At 38.6% G+C, this 21,068-nt stretch overlaps 2 protein-coding genes across 5 annotated transcripts in view; both read left to right on the forward strand.

Moving 5' to 3' along the window:
* Positions 1 to 240: 240 nt before the first annotated feature.
* Positions 241 to 15,660, forward strand: TNFRSF17 (TNF receptor superfamily member 17). 2 transcript variants are annotated; one of them, XM_084536438.1, is made up of 5 exons: positions 241 to 684; positions 4,336 to 4,453; positions 13,335 to 13,469; positions 13,840 to 13,971; positions 15,089 to 15,660. In XM_084536438.1, the coding sequence occupies exons 3-5, from the start codon at positions 13,355 to 13,357 to the stop codon at positions 15,349 to 15,351; spliced, it is 510 nt and encodes a 169-aa protein (XP_084392564.1). In that variant the 5' UTR covers positions 241 to 684; positions 4,336 to 4,453; positions 13,335 to 13,354; the 3' UTR covers positions 15,352 to 15,660. The 2 variants fall into 2 exon arrangements, with proteins under 2 accessions (XP_084392564.1, XP_084392563.1); XM_084536437.1 differs by lacking the exons at positions 241 to 684; positions 4,336 to 4,453 and having other exon boundaries at positions 13,129 to 13,469.
* A 1,376-nt stretch (positions 15,661 to 17,036) lies between these two features.
* SNX29 (sorting nexin 29) overlaps positions 17,037 to 21,068 on the forward strand; it is a 139,197-nt gene continuing 135,165 nt past the window's right edge. For all 3 annotated transcript variants that reach the window (XM_084536434.1, XM_084536436.1, XM_084536435.1), the window contains exon 1: positions 17,037 to 17,235. In XM_084536434.1, coding sequence (XP_084392560.1) covers positions 17,229 to 17,235 — 7 coding nt within the window. In that variant the 5' untranslated portion in view covers positions 17,037 to 17,228. The remainder of the gene's footprint in view (positions 17,236 to 21,068) is intronic.

Below are 21,068 nucleotides of genomic sequence, written 5' to 3' on the forward strand. Positions count from 1 at the left end.
GTAGTTGCCTGCGTTTTCTACGCGCTAGGAAACTACGCTTCCCGTCAGCCTTTGTGCCGCCCTTCCGTTTCTCCAGGCTCCGCCTCTGCTTCCGGGGGGCAGACGGGACATGTAGTTGGCGCCAAGACCCCAGGCTGGCCGAGAACTACCCGTCCCAGTCGGCCTCGCGCCAGCGCTCCCTCAGGAGACGCTTGAGGGCCGCCCCGCGGGCCTCTGGGAAATGCAGTGCGCAAAGGGGCAGCGGCGGCGGGTGCCGGCTCCGCGTTCCTTCGTGCCCCGTGAGGGGCCCGGGCGGCAGCCGGGCGGGACGGGCGCGGCCCCGCCGGGCTGCGGCCTAGCGCGTGCCTGACTGGATTCCCCCCTCACACCCGGCCCGGGGGCCAGGTGAAGGCGTGGCGGCCGTTACCCGTGGGAAGCTGCCCCTGCCGCCTCTGGAAAGCCCGGGTTGGCGGTGACAGCGCGGAAACTGTGCTGCTGTCACCTCCGTGTGCCCTCACGTTAAGGTCCCTCACCACGGCTGCTCCCACGCGAGGCGCCTGTGAACGTTGTGCAAAGGTGGCCGTGGGCCGACAGGGCGCGTTGAAGCTTGGGGGTTTGGCATTCCCACAGCACGCCGACTCAGTTGTTGGCTATCGTGAAAAAAAACCCGTTAAACTAGGTGCCAAGTACGGAGACCTTCGACTGGTAAGGCTATGAGAACTTCTATTCAGAAACAAAACAAGAAACAAAACACACAACCTATACGTTACGTATCTTTGGAGGAGAAGGGAAGGAATAACAGGAAATAAGAGATTTGTTTGGCAGGCTGGACATGGCAGCGGCTGTGTTCTGGCTTGGAAGGTTAAATATAGGTGTTCAGAGCTGGTGCCTGGGAACAGGGAGGCTGCTGGAGTGCTCGCGGGCGAGGACTGAGTCACTCACAGCGTTATTTATGTTAGGATGCTTAGGACAAGTCATGGAGTTGTTTTGAAAGTAGACGGCCTTAAAACTAAAATACAAAGATCCCCATTCAGTGCAAAATCCACTGCAGCTTGGGTTGCAGAACTGCAGAAGCTCTCCTGACGTGGCATTTACATGACTTTATGCTGACTGAAGAGCTGGATAGTTCCTAGTTGCACATGAGGAGAAACATATAAGCCCTTGACAAGCAAAAAGTTCTATGTGGTAGGTAACATACATGTTAATGCAGAAATGTACTTCTAACTGATCATATCCAGGGATAACGCCAGTGTGAAGGGCAGCACTTAAAAAAGCTAAAAAGAAAAACTCCCCACCAACACCACAGATAATTAACTTTGAAAGAAAATAAAAGTAAATTAATTCATGATTATAGACTATATACCTGGTTGGTGAAGGTCTTTCCTTCAAGCACCATTAACTTAGTATCACCAGGACCTTAAAAATGAGTTTTAAAGACCTTGTGAAAGGTATTGTCTGGTTATTCCCTGGTCTGGTTATTCTAGCTCCTTTCTAGTTTTCAGGCACACATTGTCAGGGCGTCTATTATTCAAAGTTGACTGTAATTAGGAAGATTCTAAATACTACAGCAGTAACACGGATGAGCAGGCTATAGGAGTAAGGGAAGCTAGAATCCTAATGAACACCTTGAGATAGGACTCTACTTTTAAAATTATTTTTTCTAAATGCGAGTCTTTGCTTGTTAGGTGACATTTGTTGACTAGTAGGTATCTGATTCGTTTCATTTAGTATGGAAACAAGGCTTTTGCAATTTATTTTTTTCTCCCTATCTGTAAGTCTTTTACTAACTTTTGAAAGCATTGTCCAGCTTCACCAAATTTCACAAGAGATAAAAGTTAATTAATTTTTTTTTCAGTTTTTGTGGAAAGAAACAGCTGGATAAAGCAACAAGATTTACATTGGTAATTTCAGTGAAGATCAGACAGAAGTAAAATCCTCTTCCCTAGTGATAACAACATTTGGAACAAAAAAGGAGCTTGGGAGTTACCACTGTTGAATAATAGATAAAAATCCAGTGGAAACCAAGCTTCATGAATTCTGCTGACAGAGTAGCTTGCTATTGTACACTTTTCCTGTCGTTAGAAGCATTTAATAGCTCAGGTTTATAGTGACTACAATGCTGCATTGCAAGCCTTTAAAAAAAAAAAAAAAAAAAAGCCTTGACAAAGCCTGCAAGTCAGGAAAGGCTTAACTGGAGGCAGGTACTACATTTTCAGAGTAATTAAGGCTTATTTTAAGATTACCAGCACACAGAACATGTAGGCAGCAATCCTTACAAGCATTTAGGCATTCCTTAGAAAGACTTCCTAAATATTTTTGAAATAGAGCTTTGATCTGACAGCTCCCAAAGTTGTGCTACTCCTTCTTCTCCTGCCTTCTTAGCTTTTTTTTTTGTTGTTGTTGTTGTTGTTTTGTTTTGGGGCACAATTGCATTTTGGTTAGAGGCATGGAAGTATGTATGACCACTGATTTTGGGGAAAAATGATTACTTGTGGTATCCAAGATTCCCTGCTTCCCTGACAGATGCTTATTTCCTAGGTACTTGCTAGGATATAAGCAATTAGCCCACAGAATTTCAGAAGATGCCAACCGTCCTTCAGAGTGTACAAACCTGTTTTGCAGGCTGTGTCACACACAGGAATTATGTAAACTCAAACACGAAGTTTTTAACAGGGCTAGTAGTTTGTTTTTCCACTTAGGAACAGCTGGTACTCAAAACAAAACCTAAGTGGAATCGTGATAATTTTATTGGCAAAATATCGACTGGAATGTAAATAGCGGTGTTCTGTCGAGGTTTTAAAGCATTATAAAATCTTTCTGGGTTTAAATCTCTCTGCATCACAGTGTTTAGAATAAATACACTATCTCTGCTTTTAATAAATACCAAAAAGCTTTTCTCAGTGAGAACCACCTATATTCATCACCACCTATTCATCATCAAATCATGGCTGATTTGCATTATCAAAGCACTGCTTAGAAAATAAGTGATTGGGTCATGTCAGGGTGAACAAGCTGGGACTGGAGGGCAGAGAAACTGCCTCCCCCCCATCAGTCGCATTTCTACCCATCCCTGCACTGCCTTCTAGGTCTTGTTAGACACTTTGCAGAATGAGTTCATCCTATTAATCTAGTTAAAGAATGGTCTACTTTCATTTTCCTCCTGGGTTACTGAAATGAATCAACTCTTAAGATGTTGCAAATGCCAGAGCTGGTATAAAGTAAGAGTGGGGACCAAGACTTCCTTTTTTTTAGTGATACCTATTCATATATTAAACTATCTTGGGTACGTTCCACAAGTTTACCACTAGTTTCTAGCCTGTGATAAGTCAGTCCTATGGCAGTGAAATGGAAGTCCTCGTTCATATAAAATTGGGACTAGTATTCTGTACTCCAGTAGAACCTTTCGTCCAAGGTTCTTACAAACATTTTGCACCCCAGCAGACATACCTATAAATACCAATGTTTCAGTTATGTGAACTGAAGGCAAAAAGAAAAATATTTTTCCCTAGACAGCTTCACACAAGTTCACAGCTCCAAACAGTCAACAGCTCATTACCAATTTCTTAGCTCATTGAATTCCATAAAGTAACTAAGGGAGGAGAGTAGTTTTAGGGTGCAGGATTACCAGGAAATTGACTCAGTTTGCCTTGAGATCAGGTCAATTCCAGAGCTGTTGTAACATGGGGAAAGAAAGTGTTTGGCTGAGACTGGGAGGAGCAGGAAAGGAGTAAGACCTCCCTTTCTGGTGTAGCAGCAAGCTGAAATTCAGCTGACGCACTGTGACGCTGTGCCCCGAAACTTAAAAGGTATTCAAATATGTACATTAGTTATGCACTTAAATGAGTAGCCTGATATTTAGGATTGCTTTGAAGTCAGATTGAGTCTTTAATGAACAAAGCCAAAAGAACAAGTTATTTACCTGCAAGGAAGAAAAGACAAAAGATGCAAGATAAATTACTAACATTAGAAGAATAACATAGGAAACAGTGCTCAGCTGTGACACCGCCATTATGGAAGCACAGCTCTTCATGTGAAGCACATGTGAAGGAACAAGCCCAAAAGGCATTCTATACATTCAATTTAACATTACATAAAAGAAACAAGAGGAGTTAGATGAGTCCAGACAGTTTTTGTGACAGATATAGATTAAGGATGTACCGAAATTCAAGTGATATACCTCTCTTGAGGGAAAACTGCATTTTTATATATACATATAAATAATTTTTTTTTGGACTAACTTTCATTATATTCACCAGGTCTGACACAGAACTGAAAATAATGAACTAGTTTAAGTTTGGTTAGGTGCCAGGAGACTATAAAACAATACTTCTAAACTCTGGCAATTTCTCTTTCCAGGTAGTCTCTGGAGACGTAGCTGAGAAGTAGAGACACCACCACCACCACGTTATGTTTCGACATGATGGCTTTTTCAAGAGCTGAGGCTATCCTAAGTTCTGCACGTGTTCTCGGAAGTGTAAGTGAATGACAAAGAGGCTTTTATATTTGCACGAGACCATGTATAATCCAGACTAAGATATCTTGACCTGGAAACGTCTTTTCACTGATTTGTTTGTTCTAACCCTGCTATTTAACAAATGCTGTTTCAGAACCTATTACTCTCCCTCTGCTGGACACTCACATGATTGCTGTATTTGTGTTTTACGTTCAGTCTTTATTTTAAGCTCTCTGACAGGAGGAGATATAAATAAAATTCTTCTTTGGCTTTCCTAATGTGGGAAAACATAAGCTGTCTTCCACAGTCCAGTTGTAGAATTACTCCAAGCTAACAAATGGGTATCCTCAAAGGAATTCAGCAACAACTTTTACATTTTCATTGTGGGTTGGTGAAATGTGCTTCCGACCTTGACTCCTCTTTCCAAGGCCTCTAATCTAGAGTTAAAGCTTTTCTTTCAGTGCAGGTAAAGCACGTATTCCAGGCTTCATAAGGGGTATACAATCAATTGTTTGTACTTCAGAAAGCAAAAGAAATACATAGATCTGTATACCAAAATACCACAGTATACTTCTTTGTTTCCATGTTCTCATGTCTCAAACACTCCAGATGCTCAGCTCATTGTCTTCCAAGATGGTCACATGTTTCTCACTGTTGTGTTTCACACAACATTTCATTCTTTTGCTTGTACATCTCTAGAAATAAAGACTGAAAGGTCTTCTTTTAATAAGAGCCATCGCCTTCCTCCACCCTCCCCCCCTTTTTTTTTCAGGTGACTTTAAATAGAGTTCTCAGCTGAGTGATCTGTAGTTTAGCTAGCCTGTTGTTTGGATTTGAAAAATCTTTAAGATGGATGCTAGCTAGTTCCTCATTCAAGGTGCCTCCCTTTGCATGTACAGTCATGGCAGTTTACTCCTTAGGCAGAATTTCTTTTGTGGTTTTGATGCCACAACCCTCCAAACAGATAAATAGTAGGGGGAGATGGTTTGGTTAAATAATTTTGCTATCAAAACTGTTGTTTATGTATGGTTTTTTGTTTTGCAATCAAAGATCAAAATAAACAAAGATTGGGGTGTTTATAAACCTTATGACAACTGAAAATGTAAATAGCAAAAGGATTACTTAATGTGGAAGGAATGTGCTGAGCAAAGAACACATCCAAGGAAGGGAAGAATGAGATCACTTTAATGATGTGTGCAGTGACTGAGTTAGGAATTTAAGTGATGGGAGAATCTGTTTTGAAGAAAGGCAGACTGTGTGGTTTTAGAGCCAGGTGTAGGATCAGTGAGAGGAGGTGTCATGTCAGTGAAGATACTGAAGCAGCTGGAAATAAATCCTGTTAAATACAACCCAGATCCCTGTTCAACTGTTCCTATGCTTTCATCTTGCTACTTTGTTAGCAACATTGTGATTAGGAAATTAACCTTCTGCTTCGTCACAGTAATTTTGCTTTCACCCATAAGTTTGTTGGATGCGGCAAATAAACATTATGAGCACAGTATGTATAAATTCTGTGGAAGTGACAAATTGAAACAGAGTGTATTTCGGCTCCCCTGAGACAAATTTGAGAATCTCGGAGGCTGGGACGCTGACTTGACTGAGCAACAACTGTAACTTTTAAGTTCCAGGTCCTCAGAAGATTTTCTTCCACTGGTTATAAACTAGTATTTTTCTAAAATGGAGTTAAATAGTGGAGAAAATTTACTATTCTGGTTACCATCAAATAGTCAGGCTTTTAGTTTGACGCAAAGATTTAAAAAAATGCAGAAAAAGTGGTTAGCATTTAAAGTGGGGCTTACAGTCTAACATAGATAGATGCATAAGGCAAGTCCCTACTATCAAACTGAGTTCAGCTGTACCTGATACAGTTTTTCCAGGCTATGTTAGCAAAGAATGTTTTTGTGAGATAATGAAAATGTTGATCTTAGCTCTGAAAATATCCATATAGGTTGTTAATGCAGGGTCCATAGAATGCTGTGTAATCACACCTTTTTTTATGGCATCAACTACCTGACATGGAGAAGCTCAGAGTTACCATGTCTATTGTTGGATTCCATAACATTTCTAGGCCAGATCTCCTGCATTAGACACATTATACACATGGTAAGAGTTTTATGGCACTTATGTTTCATACAGAAATTTTATGTGCTGTATCCTGGGAAGTGGGAATAGAAAATTAGTTCCATGTGGGATTTTCATATGCTTCCCCCACCCCCCGCCTCTTAATTCTCCAGAATTTAAGTGGAGGGAACGTTTTGTCCAGTAGAGATCCCATAAGATTTTAGTTTCAGTAGTGACTAAAGCAAAATGGCATTATTGTTAAGAAGAGAGAACAACGTAATTTGATTTTTAATGCTCTTCTATAGCTCTTCATCATGTTGTTGCAGAAAGTAGTTTTGTTATGAAATCTTGAGAACGTAACAGTGAGCTTGTTTCTAGATAGAACTAATCACTCTGGAATTACTACTATATGTGAGTATTTTTATTCCAGAAAATGTCATTTGCAGAGGGAATTATTCTGGAACAGGGATAACTACATCAATTAGAATTTTCCTCCTGTCTCAGGAGGGAGCACATATTGGCAATGTGAGGCCCTACAAGGGAGTTTGAAATAAAGTAATTGTTGTTACCTAAACTTGTCCACAGAGACTGAATGGCTAGAAAGTTTGGCTTAATCTATCAGAAGAAACAATCTTGTCAGACTGTAGCGTCTGCTAAGCTCTTCATGTCATTCATGAGTGTTCATGCACATGTATTTTTCTTGTAACAGCATTAATCCTGTTGGGACTATATCACTGATTAATTTTATTTATTTATTTTTCCCCATCTGCAAAGTCCCTAAAATGGTAGTATGTGGGAGATTATTTTTGCAGTACAAAATGTAAGTGCTTACATTAAGAAACAAAGGAAAAACTATGTTCTGTGGAAACTATTGCACCATCATAAAAATGTCACTGGCATTTTAAGAAGTATTAGCTTAATCCAAACTTCCTTGCACATTTATTGTTTTATGCATTGTCCTTAGTAGTTACATAACTATGTTGGCACATGTGGAATATCAGACGAATGAAAAGATCATCTTCCTTCCCCAGAGGGAAAGCCTATTAACACTGCTTTTCTTTTCTGTGGAGTTCTTCTCTTCTAACTTAGCTTCTAGCTAAGGAAGCTTGGAGCATAGTAAAGAGTGCAGAAGTTCTCTGACATTTAGTTGAAAATGTTTATACTATTGCTATTTTAATTACTGCTTTTAAGGAACATTTCTTCTTTGAGTTGTTGGTTTTTGTTTTTAATCTTTTTTGGAAATACCAGATGTAGCAACAGCAACATCACTCTTTTCAAAGCAGTGGTCTAATTAAAATGTGGTGAACCGAACAGGCAAAATCCACATTTTGCACTGTGCCTGAACAAAATTAAACAATATTGTGCCTAAAAAAGAGCATTGTTCTTTGCTGCATGTAGAAGTTGATGAGCACAACGGATCCTTTAACAACCCCTTTCTTTTGTTTATTAACAGTGTGTACCCTATTCCTAGAACAGTTTATCTCCTCCCAGCCATAACATATACAATTAGCAGAATATGGATTTCTGAAAATAATCGTTTCAGATGATTTTAATGCTTTTTTAAGGAGATAACTGTCTGTAAGACTGCTGTTCCCTGAAGTGCCGAAACTTCTGGGAAGAAAAACTGTTTTTTTTCTTCTTTGTATGTGCATTCATCTCAGAGATTTTTAGGATTGTTGTGATGAGGCCATTTATGAAGGACTCTTTTCTTTGGACTTCCTTGGTAAATAGCTTTAGAGAATTGGAGAGGACCAAGCCTGTACTGCCTATACGAAACTACTTGAAAGTGTAGGTTGGTTAGTTGCTTTAGTGGGGGGAGGAGGCTTACATATGCTACCCAGAAGAGCTGTATCAGCACGAAATGACCGTTGTAGAAGCAGCTCTACAGCCAGAAAAATTCTGCTGTAAGCTAATGTTGTTTGTGAAGGGAATGTAATAGCCCTAGCAGAAAACCCTCTTTTGGTTGTTAAATGCTATGTAATTATGCCAACAGAATTTCTGAAGTACAGCCAGGCAAAGAAGCTGGCAGAAGCATGAAAAGAGAAATCCCAAAGCAGTGTCAAAACAAAGCTTAGTTGTTGAAGTTGTGTGGTACATAGACCTTGAGCCAATGATTTGAGAGATGAATTTCAGTCTTTATGTTGTATTACTGACAAAAGTGTATTATTTTTTTGGGGGTATTCTGTCCAGAATTTTCATTATATTATTTCAGTGTTGAAACTCATAGGTGTTTTTAATTTTTTTTTTTTATAATTATTTTTTTTTCCCAAATTAAATAGTGAAAGATAAAATTCTCCTTACCTATGCTTCAGAATACTGTAGGGTGCAGAGCAGGACTATCCCTTTCACTAACACCAAGACATTTAATCAGTTTAGCTGTATATGATCTACCATGTCTCTGATGACCTGTAGACCTGTCTGACTAATTAGACATAAATCGGCTTTGTGCCAAAATAGCCTGATTCAGAATATAGCTCATTACATTAGAGTAACAAATTATTTTAAGACTCACGATATTAACAGTTCTGTGTTTCATACAGCAGGGGTATTCAAGTAGAGTGTCAGCAATGTCAGTTTTGGAGGGAGAGGTATTTTACAACATCTATACAAAAAAAAAAAAGCCATTGACAGTAAGTAAAGGCAGACCTACTTCTTATGGACTAGGAAAAGAGAGGAAGGAATTTAATAGCAAAAATTAAGTAGTTCAGAAGTCTAATACTAGGAAAGAAAGCTTATTTTAATAGGTTCTGTGAACCAGAAGACTGCTATTGGAGACAGATTATCAACTACAGAAGATTTCATCTTGGAAAGAATCCTCACCTCAATTTGTGATATATGTGATTTGAGCCTTGTGTTTTCCATTTCTTTCCTCCCATGGGTGGGGAGAGTTTAGGTTATTTGTGCACTGGGTTTGTTGGCACTGATAAAATAACCAATTAAGACATACAGCAACCATTCAGCAAAGTACCATTTCTGTGCAGGAGGAAACTACAGGAGCTCTTCAAAGATTGATGTAGGGACTAATTTAATGTTTTGATTAATGGTAACACAAGAAATAGGAATAGATTAATAAAGTTTGTGAACTAATTTTGAAAGAATCATCAACATGAGAACTGCAGACACTATATTAAAAGGAGTATATGTCCTTTAGGATTGAGCAGAAACAGGATGAGTTATTTGCTTAGAATGCAACGTTTTTCACTTAAGGAACGGAAACTTACATCACGAGTTGGGGAACTCATTAGTTAAAATTGGAAATGAGAGAAGAAGTACATGAGGTGCAGTGAATGATCAACATATAACTTTTGGGGCACAAAGGTGACATGATTATGGAAAAAAAGGAAAATGCAGTGTTGTGTATATCAAGAGAGATTTCTGTAAGAAATTGCAGTGTCTGGGTGCCACCATGCAAGGCTCAAATACTGAATATTTCATGCAATTCTGATTATCCATGTTCGTGAGATGCATTCAGACAGGTTCAAAGAAAAGTGAAATACAGATGTAACGAAGTATTGTATGAAAATGGATTAGGTGAGCTTTTTTATGCTGCAAAGGAAACAAAAAGAAATGCTGCTGTTCTTTTTAGGTAGGAGAGAGAGTGAAAAGAGAAGTTACTATAAAGAAATGCAGTGATACAGTAATAAAGGAGAATAAACTGGTCAACAGATAATGGAAATCACTGTTTGTTTGTTTGTTTGTTTGTTTGTTTTTAAATCATGGAAATAATGACATTTGGAATGGTCTTTCTGGTACGTTTATTATCCTCTAATGGGGATGCATACGGGGGAAGTCACAGACACTTCTCAGTAGAATCACTCTTCCATTCAAAAAGATTCTGAAGAAGACAAATAGCATGTAAAGGTATTTTGTTTAGCAGTACCCAGCACTAGCAAGCAAGTTTCAAGGATCCTTTCTCCATGCTCACAACGCTGTATTGTTAAGGAGTTTATCAATTATCATTGTTCAAACATAACAGTACTATTTGTGTTGCCTACTTGGGATTTCTACACGCTATTTAACAACAACATTTTGTCATCTTTCAGCAAAATTCTCCCCACTGTCAATCAGAACATCTTGCTCTTCTTTGAGAAACTTCAAATCAATATGAAAATGCTACAAACCTGTATATTTAGCAAAACTACTTTGTTGAAGAAAGCTAGTATTTTAAATTAACGTACTTATACAATTTATTCAAAGGAATATTTGAAATTAATGTACATATATAATTTAGTTAAAGGTCAAGACAACAACAAAAAAAGCCAATGTTATTACTGTACTTAAAAATGAGACAAGAAAACTGTAAAAAGCAGACAAAACGGAGAGAATCCCCCCATATCCCTAGTACAATTGGGGGAAAAAAAGCATGAAACTGATAAAGGAACTGATTCATTCATCTGTTGTGGTGCACATTGTGATTTCCATAGTCCACTAAAATAATATTACAAGCTTTCAGCAGCTGTGATATAATTTGCAATTTTTGTAATTTGAGAGCTGTAGATTTCATGAGGAATTTTACTGTAGTAAAGACTGTAGGATATAATCCTATAGATACAGTATTGTGTGGCAGCCAGCTGCAGGAAACAATAGAATTAGGCAGCTGATTTCTCTCTAAAATAATAAGAGGTCTCAGTACAAGTTGTATACACGAATATAAAAATACAACAATAGGAAGTTGTTGGAAAATATTGTATAACATTAGAAAGCACTTCACTGAAGTCAATGGGATTATATTGATAGATAAAAGCATTGGAACCAGCTTTCCTGAAATTACAGTCTCTCCTGAAATTCACTCATCACACTTCGGGATACCATGAAGATACCTTCATGAACATCTGCCTTCTTCAGAGCACGGTTGAGCATGCGATTGTCTTCTCCATGACTAAAAAGGTTAAGCAGCACCTTCAAAGCAAAAACTTCAATCACTCTATGGATAAGCTACCAAGTGGTGCTCCATCAGAATTAGAAATGATACACTAGTGCTAACTTAGGCTTCCTCCCCTAGAGCGTGAATGTATGAAGCATGAATTAAATCAGAACCTGTTTACGACTCTAGTGCCAGCACTGACTTCACAGTGACGTTTTCTGCATCACTCACAGTCTGTATCAATGTTTTCTTTCAGCACACCTAAATCAGTTTTTGTCAATTCATGTATAGTTACTATTAATCTTGAATAGACAGAAAAGCTTGTAATAGCCTACAGCTGTGCACCTGGCCTATAGAAAAAAAAAGTGCAGAAGCTACAACAAGCTATTAAATGTGCTAGAGACTAGAATACAGATTGCTTTATTAGACTATTTCACTAAGAACAGTTTTTGCATTCCCACATGGTGAATTTCCTGGGAAAATGTCTCATACATAGTAATGTGGTATGAAATTATGACTCCTTATACAGTATTTTTCTCTTCCCTTTCTGTAGTCAAAAAAGCAATTAACTTAATCATATCAAGGAGAAACTTAACTATAAATAAGCCTGTAATTCTAATCAATCTTCAGCAGTGATACTGGATTGAAGCAGTTATTGCAGCTTGCTAGATGACTAACTTTGTGCTTAAAAGAAATTCTATTAGACAAAATGTCCATGCAGAAGTAGGATGTGTAAATTATTTTAATTGTAGAGGTCTACTGTCAAGGCTTTTAATTCATGGGAGGAGACCAAATATTATTTTCAGAAATGTTACACTCCCTGTGTATATACAGATAAATCTACACATGCTCAGTGTGCCCCATCACCCGGCTGGGAGGGAGGTGTCATGTATGCTCTGCCACAAGAATGAAATCTATGGCTCATCTATTTCACTGTGCTGAGTACCACAGTTTTAGAACAGCATAGGTTCTGCATTACATTTAAAAATAAATAAACAGGTATTATTTTAGATAAAAAAATATGAAATGTTCATTAGGTCTTCTGTACTCATTACTCATACAAGCATGGTTATATGCAAAAAGAAAAACAAAACAAAACAAAGAATCCCCCCAAAAAAACAGCCAGTTGAAAACCCAAAAGTGAACCAAGCAAAACAAGTCATCCAAAACCTAATAGACCAGATAAATGAGGATACTTTGGAATTCAGGAGTAACATGCCAGTAACTGAACCTCTGTATTTTGTCTATCCATTCTAGCTGAAGGTCTTAGATGTATTTGGTACAATACAATGTTGTTGAACTTGTACATTTAGAGTATCTTATTTAGAAAAGCATTTACAAAAAGTAATTCTCTCATCATCTGTGTATTCTAAATATTATTGTACATACAGAGAAACAAGTACGAAGGAAGTAGTCTGAAGTTGCAGAATGACTCAGTGGCACACCTAGAAACTGGATTGTTCATATCTTGCTACTGCTGTGCCTTCTGCCTCTAATTTTTAATCGCATTCCCTTTGGACAGGGACAGAAGAACAAAACATAAACATCTCATAGTTTGCAAATTACAAGAAAACACTTACTGCACCCCATCACCCTGAAAAAAAAAAAAAAAATCTAAAACCAAGAAAAACTATTGTGAGGTTCTGTTTGGAGATCCTTTTGCTTTTCTACATCTTGTAATGTTTAACACCTGCTCAAGAAATGTCTTCTATAAATAACCATTTTCTGTTTCAGACAGAATTTACATTGAAAATTATCTTGGTGCAGCTGTTCTGTTTTTTCTACAATTTTGATTTGCCAAAAAGGAACATAAATTTCTTGGGAGCCTCAGAGTTGAACCCTTTTGACATGATGCTGTGTAGTAGAGCAGTGATCAAAGTCTGTTGCTGCTAACAGTTCTTAGAACTGCTAAAACAGAGAATTGAAAAGCCCTTTGTAGATGGTCCCCACTCTTTTACCATATCTGTGGCTTTTCAGTTCCGTAATTACTGACCGTGATGGCACACTGCCCTGAAAATGAATACTTTGATAATCTGGTGCTCTCTTGTAAGCCTTGTCATCTTCGATGTTCTGGTACACCACCACCTTCATGTGAAAACTACTGTGATAAGAGTAAGTAATTTTTCTGCGGTACTTTATAGCTATGCTGGGTATTTTCATGTTCTATTTTACATAGATTCGTATACATAAAAACTTAAAAAAGGTAATCTAAAACCTGGAAGATATTTATCAGAATAATATATAGGATCAACAGTATTAAAGACATGTACAGTATATCAATATATACATATTTCAGTACTGTATGAGTATGTTTGAGTGTGTTAAGAGTAAACTGTTAAAGCTCTTCAGCTTTACTTATGCTGTCACTTAAAAGAAATAGAAATTGCTCCTTTGATAAAGAAGTTTTATGTATTGGGCATGTGTTTACTGTTCATTGGTTATTGCTTACAATGAATTTAAATGCATCTTTTTATTTCATAAGGTACTGATTCAGGTGGAGTTCTTTGGATTTGTTTGGGCTTCGGAGTAATTTTAATGCTCACTTTATTCACATTAATGGTCTTGTTTAAGTGGAAGCACCTAAGGCAACTAAAAGAAAAACTGAAAAACACAGGTGAATAAGTATGATTCTTTATCAAATAATTAAGTTGTTGTACCTTCTAGCTGCTCTTATAATGTACACACATTACATATTACATATTACGTATTACATATAACATATTCCAGATTCTGATAACTGTCTGTGGATTGTTTCTTATTTCTCAGATAGTCTCAATGAAGTTATTAGAGTTTTTAGGGAGTAAAATATCCAGATGGTGACTTGTAAAATGAACAATCTCTGTTTGTTAGTTCTAGATTATGTCACAACTGTATTTGGTTACTTATTTTTATACCTGGCTTAATTGCTGGTGTTTGAGAAATCACTTAGGAACCTTAAATAGCAGATGATTGTTTTAATGGCTTCATTCTCCTCCTATTGAATGGAAATGTAGAGGATACAGAATCACAGAATCACAGAATTTCTAGGTTGGAAGAGACCTCAAGATCATCGAGTCCAACCTCTGACCTAACACAAACAGTCCCCACTAAACCATATCCCTAAGCTCTACATCTAAACGTCTTTTGAAGACTTCCAGGGATGGTGACTCCACCACTTCCCTGGGCAGCCTGTTCCAATGCCTAACAACCCTTTCAGTAAAGAAGTTCTTCCTAACATCTAACCTAAAATTCCCCTGGCTCAACTTAAGCCCATTCCCCCTCGTCCTGTCACCAGGCACGTGGGAGAACAGACCAACCCCCACCTTGCTACAGCCTCCCTTGAGGTACCTATAGAGAGCGATAAGGTCGCTGGCATTCCATCTTAGAAGAAATTAAATAATGTTACTTAATCTTCTGGCCTGTGAGAAGTGTATGTGGTATATTTTTGGAAGGTGGAAAAAATTTGTAAAATGTAAAAATAACTTCCACTGGTATCTGTGGAATGTTCAGCCAATAAATAATAACTGATTAGAAAATTTGATAACTTGAATGCTTATCCTGAAATACAGGGGGGACATTGTCATACAACGAAAGATTATTGTTTATAACTGCATCTTACAACTTTCACTGCATCTTAAAACTTTCACTAAGGCTAGGAATACAGGTGGAATATAAAGAAACTTGGATCCTTAATAACTGTATGTCTGGTATAGCATGACGTATGTACTAAATTAACTTTTGTATAATTACAGGTGCTTCTGTGGAGCTGAATGATGTTCTCAAGGCTAATACAGAAAGCAGTGTGCAGACAGATGGAATTAGACACTCACTTCAAAGTGAAACATTAATGTATTCAGTGGAGGAATGCACTTGTAGTGACTGTGGCTTGGTAAAACCTCAGACTGGCTGTGAAACTTCATTTCCATTACCAGCTACAGAAGAAGGAGCTACTGTTCTAGTTACAACAAAATCCTTTGATTACTGCAACTATATTCTGGGTGCTGGGTGTCTATGAGAGAAGTAGCTATTTTTTACTGCATAATAATAATTCAGTTATTTCAGTATAGCTATTAATCTTCATACTTATAGTGGGAAAGGCTAGTACATCTTCCTTTTAGACCCTGAATCAAACTTTCATTGATATTGTCATATTATTTTTAATTCTTTGTTCAATTTTTTTTTACATTATTCTCAAATACCAAACTAGTGACTGGAATTTTAAAATTCTGAAAGTCCCTATGTAGAATGGCTCTTTCAGTACTTTGAAATTTTATCTACTTACACCAGATATTTGCAGACTCATCAATAAACAATCTTGCAATTATATGTTTCATGATAAATTCAGATCTTATGCTGAAAATTGCTTGAGGCAGAAATGAAGATCTACATAGCATTCCCAGCATTGCAAAGAATAATTTCAAATAGCCTCTGTGATGCTTGAAATAGGAATGTTCCAATGATGAGTACCTCTGCTGAGTACAGAGTCCCACCCAGCTCAGATAGGATCTCAGGGTCACATAAAAGGGGGTTGTGGTGCTGTGGAGTACCACACATGTAATCCTGATGGTGGACAATTTCCTTTAAATACCAACTTTTTTTTTTTTTTTTTTTTTTTTTTCAGACTGTCTTATAAAGATTTATTTTTACTTAGCTTTTTTTAAAATTTATTTATTATTATTTTTAATTGTTATTTGGACAACTACTGCTGATTAGATACTGTCATGGTAGGCTATCATGTGGCCTGAAATTAGGAATATACTTGTGTCACCTTGCCTCCCAAATGTCATTTTCCTTGTATTAAGCCAGTGTTATTCCTGAACAACTATAACATCAATCCTTTTGTTTGTAGCTAACTTTCCATCTAAGGTTCTTGCATGAAGGATAAAATATAAGCTTGTAAGACTAGCAAGTTGCACAAATGCTATGAACGATCCGTATTGCAGCATCTTTGTGGCTGACCACAGCCAGTTTGGATCAGTTAGGAGTTAGCTGTGCAGGTCTCCCACATGCAGCCAAGAACTCGGAAAAATGCCTACAGGACTATTACAGTTTTTATTATTGCTGTACCTAGGAAATCTTGAGAAAAAAGGTTGTGATCTGCTGCTCTGCATAGTGTGGAGCAACTTAGAACATAGAATCATTAAGGATGGAAAAGAAACTTCAAAATCATCTGGTCCAACCATCCCCCTACTACCAATGTCACCCACTGAACCCTGTCCCTGAGCACCAGGTCCAGCCTTTCCATGAACACCCCCTGGGCAACCCATTCCGATGCCTCACTGCTCTGAAAAGAAATGTCTCCTCATTTCCAACTTAAACCTCCCCTGGTGCAACTTGAGGCCATTCCCTCTAGTCAACTTGTGGTAAATACACACAACGCTGCATACAGATTTTTTATTTTTTTGGGTGGTCCGTTGTGGACCCGGGAGTTGGAGTTCGCGATCCTTGCAGTTCCTCAATTCTGATTTACACAGCGGATGAACAGAAAACAGTGACATAAAGCCTCAAAATGAATCCACGAACGTTCAGAAAAGCCTCAAATTAGCTCTGACAGCTGTTCTGGAAGGAGGTTTCACACTCCCCGGGCCGCTTTTGGAACGCGATCGCGCCCCGAAGCGCTGCGGCCTCGCCTCCCTCAGCGCCCCCTCAGCGCCCCCTCAGCCGCGGGGCCGCCGCCTCACGGCGCTTGGGACCGGGCGGGCCCTGCGGGCGCCGAGGGCCGTGCTCGGCAACCGACAGCCGGTGCAGAGCCCTCGTTTATCCCCGCCGTGTTTATCTTCCGGAGCAGCTAGGGGGTGGCTTTCCGGGGTGGAGCGTGTGGCGGGACCGGCCCGGCTCCGGGCCGTGAGGGAGCGGCTCTGGCTGAGGGAGGTGGCGAGCCCAGCGGGCACCATGAGTGGTGAGTGGGGGGATCTGGCCGGTTCTGGGGGGGCTGCTGGGGCTGCGGTGGCCCTGGGGGTCCCCTGAACGGTCCGGGGGTCCCCTGAACGGCCCCTTCCCGGCCGTGCTCCCCCGCGGCGGGAGCGGGGAGCTTCGGTCCCTGGTAAGGGTCCCCTCACGTCCCCCTCACCGCGCCCCGCTGCTGCCCCGGCCCCCTCACGGATGTTTTATTTCGGCAGGACTCAGGGATATTCTGAGGAAATAAACGGCCAAAAGTAAATTGAAGCAACCCCTCACAAAATAAAGACTTTCTAACGTGCAGTTGGTGAGCCCTGGTGGGGTGACTGGGGTGCAGGCACTGGGCTGACAGTCCATTCTGAAGGGCAGCAGGTTTGTTTGCCGTGACAGCATGACAGCATCAGTGGCACTTAGTATGTCTTGAAGCACATTGATAAGTTTTTTTTTTTTTTTTTTTTTATTTTTTCCACGAAGAAGGGAGGTGCTTTAGAAAATACTTTTCATGGCTCTGTTTCTACAACTTCAGTGATGGATGTCATCTCCAACCCTGAGTGTTGTCTGTGCTGAGAATTGGATCATAGCTTTTTCTTCCATCCTGATTTGAGGCATGGTGAGATTGCTTGCCAAAGATGCTAAGAAAAAAAAAATTGAAGAGCCAACTGAATTACCTAAACATTATGTTTTTTAGGAATAGCAGCCATTTCTGAAAATGAAACCAAAAATGAAAACAGCTGTATTTTTCTCTGTTTTGTTCTCGCCTTTGTAGTAAGCAGAAAATGAAATACTACGAAAGAGATGAAGAAAAAATAGATTGTTGTGGGGAAAATTGTAAATTAGCATTGTGAAAAATGCAAGTACCAGTCAAATCTTTCAAACCATGGAAGAAGAAAGTTTCTTGAATGTTTCAGGTCTTAAAACTGTAGACTAAATCCTAATTCTGAAGTTCTTGAGAGTCATTATTTTCATATGGAAAACCTCAGCCCTTCAATGATGAGTTCAGGCTGGGAGTGGCCTTGTGCAAATCAGCGCTTAAGTCTGGCTAGGTGACTTGGGAGCTTCATTTCAATTCAGTTTTGTGACTCAAAGGCAAGGTGGCACCTCTTGTGGCATAAAGAAAGGCTCATAATGTAGTTATTAAAAAAAAAATACAAAATTAAGGGGACAGAAAATATTAAATTGCTTAAAAATAATAATGCCTGGTGTGACACTAGGGCTAGTAGTCCAAGTGGTTGGCTAACCTATGTGTATGTAGCCCTTGCCAAGACCTATGTGAATTTTCTACCACTTAACACCATGGTCTATACTTATTTCCATGCCCGATTTTAGACCTGAAAATTAAAAGGGTTCCCCCTAAAATATATGTGTAAGACTTCCTTTCTTAATGCCTGTTATCTATTTATAACATACATATTTTTTAACTATGGTGTATTTCTAGTGGATGTGAAGGCAACTTCCTGTTGATTTCAGCATTTCTTAGTAATACCTATTAATTATGTACAACTGTTTTATTGGACAGTGATGAAAAAAATAAACTTTCAATGTAAGTTACACAGGGATAGTAGAGTTATATACTTGTCAAAAATCAGCGATGTTGTCAGTTTTATGACAGCTTTGCACAAGAAACAAGGCTAATTCAGTATGAGGCAGTGGAATCACAATAGTATAGTACTACAAGGTAGTATGTAAATCAGGCCTGGAGTTGCTTTTGACTTGTATCCTTAGAATGTATTAGAGCAAGCAAAAGCAGTTACAGGCTGCAATTTTACATTTAAGACTTCAAGAAGTATGTGAGAGCATTCTGAGTATTTTTTTAAAACAAAACAAAACATTTTTTTTTTTAAAAAAAAAAAACACAAAACAAAACATACGGGGATGAGGACAACCATACTTGTAAAGAATTGGATGGAAATCCTGTTTTCCTGTACTTGCATAGTGAATTTCTTCTGCTATTTGTGTGGATATTTCTGTCACAGCATGGAGAGAAGTTTGTTTTGAAAACAGGAAAACATGACCATCAACAGCGAAGAATGGCAGGGTTACAGAGGCAGGTGCAGGACTTGAGGCTCTTTTTAACTTTCTGACTGAACAGTTGGAGATAGGAGGAGGCTCTTGTTTTTGCTATTTTATACTTATGTTTTCACAATTATTTCTAGACATATGTATGAACTTCCTTTTTTATTGTGGTAGTCTAAATATAGTCTTCTTCTGAGTAATGCTGGCTTTTGCGTTATATGTTTTGTATTTCTATGTGCATTATTGGAGCTTTTACTTCTCAATCGGTAGAAGGGTATTTTGCTCAGTTTGTAGTACACTGTTATTTTTTAAATTAACTAGAGTTGATCACACTCAGCTGGTACTTTTTGTGTGTGAATATATGCATATTTGTTTGAAGACTTTGTTTAGAAAATCATGAAGACTGCAAAAGAGGTAAATCTTTAATAGAGTTGGTAGAGGTTTGCTTTTACGTTCCATCTAATTGAGACAAAAATAACTTCTAAAAATTGTGTACCAGTTACAAGCATTGTTAGAGTACGACATTTTCTAGGTTTATTTCAAAGAAAAAACCCTATCCTTTGCTTGGAGGGAAAAAAGCAATCTTAATGTTTCAATTTCTAAGACAAAAAAACATAGGCTTTGTGAATATTATTTTTCATCTACCAATGAACTTTGTGTTAAACAGAGCAATAGTTGAGTTCTGCAGGCTTGCACTGAGCAGCAGCCTCAGCCAGCCCTCTGTATAGACATTCAGTGGCCTACTAACCCTGTTAACGGTGAAGGTGATCTGAACTAGCTATGGAAATCATTGGTCATAATCATGTGCGGTCATAATTGTTATTAGCCCAAATTTAAGTACAATAAGGACAAAATAGACGTTATACTGCACTCTGCGTAAATTTAAGGCTGTTTGATATCATGTTCTTTAGTCTTTGGGAACATTAATTAGCACAGTGATCATCTTCTGTGGGTTTTCTGTGTTCTATGTTCAGAGTCTGGTATCTAGTTGCAAACCATTTCCATGTTATCAAGTAGATAGAAAGGTGCCAAAGAGATTGAAATTTAAAAACTGGATTGCACTTGGAATACAAACTTAAGCCACATCATTAGTATTTTCATTTGAAAGATGTTTTTCAGATCGGGGTCTTATTAATTACGTGCATTTGTTTAGAAGTAGTCTCAACCTTAATGTAAAGAGCAATGCCGCGTTACGCCTATTCTCCCAGGTGCACGGGTAGCATAAGACTGTAGAAGGAAGGAGTTTGAAACAGTGTGGAATATCTCCAGGTTTGTGTATGTTTGATGTTGCTGTTTATAAAGAGTTGTATTAAAAGTTGGGATTTAATCATTTTCTTTGTTTTACAGTTCTGGGATTTATTATAAGGCAGTGGATGCATAGGGGTGTGCCTCCATTCTTGGCGATGTGCGCATGATAAGAACACTGAGCATGATTTTGTAAGACTGATTTCTGAAGCAGCACACAGTAGAGTAGTAAGGTTTATATGAATTAAGTGTTCTCTTCATAATGACGTAACTGTTTGGAAGTTAGAACCTACTTGGTGTAGGGTTTGTTTCTGGCGTCCCCTGCTAGTGTTGAGCATTGTGTGTGTTTTCAGCTGAGTTTGTGCACATCGGAGTATTTAAGTAACAGAACCAAACCTCAGTCACATGTCTGCACAGTTTGAGTCAGACTTCAGAATTGGAACTGTAATTTCTTGAGAATTCCCTGTAATCAGACAAATAAGCATTGTGAAGCTTAGCACCTAAATCATACATATTTCCTCTTTTCTTTATTCAGGCATCATGTGTATTACAGACTTTTTTTTTTTTACTCCCCCT

Source organism: Aythya ferina (genome assembly GCF_964211825.1).
Source record: "Aythya ferina genome assembly, chromosome: 15".
NCBI lineage: Eukaryota > Metazoa > Chordata > Aves > Anseriformes > Anatidae > Aythya > Aythya ferina.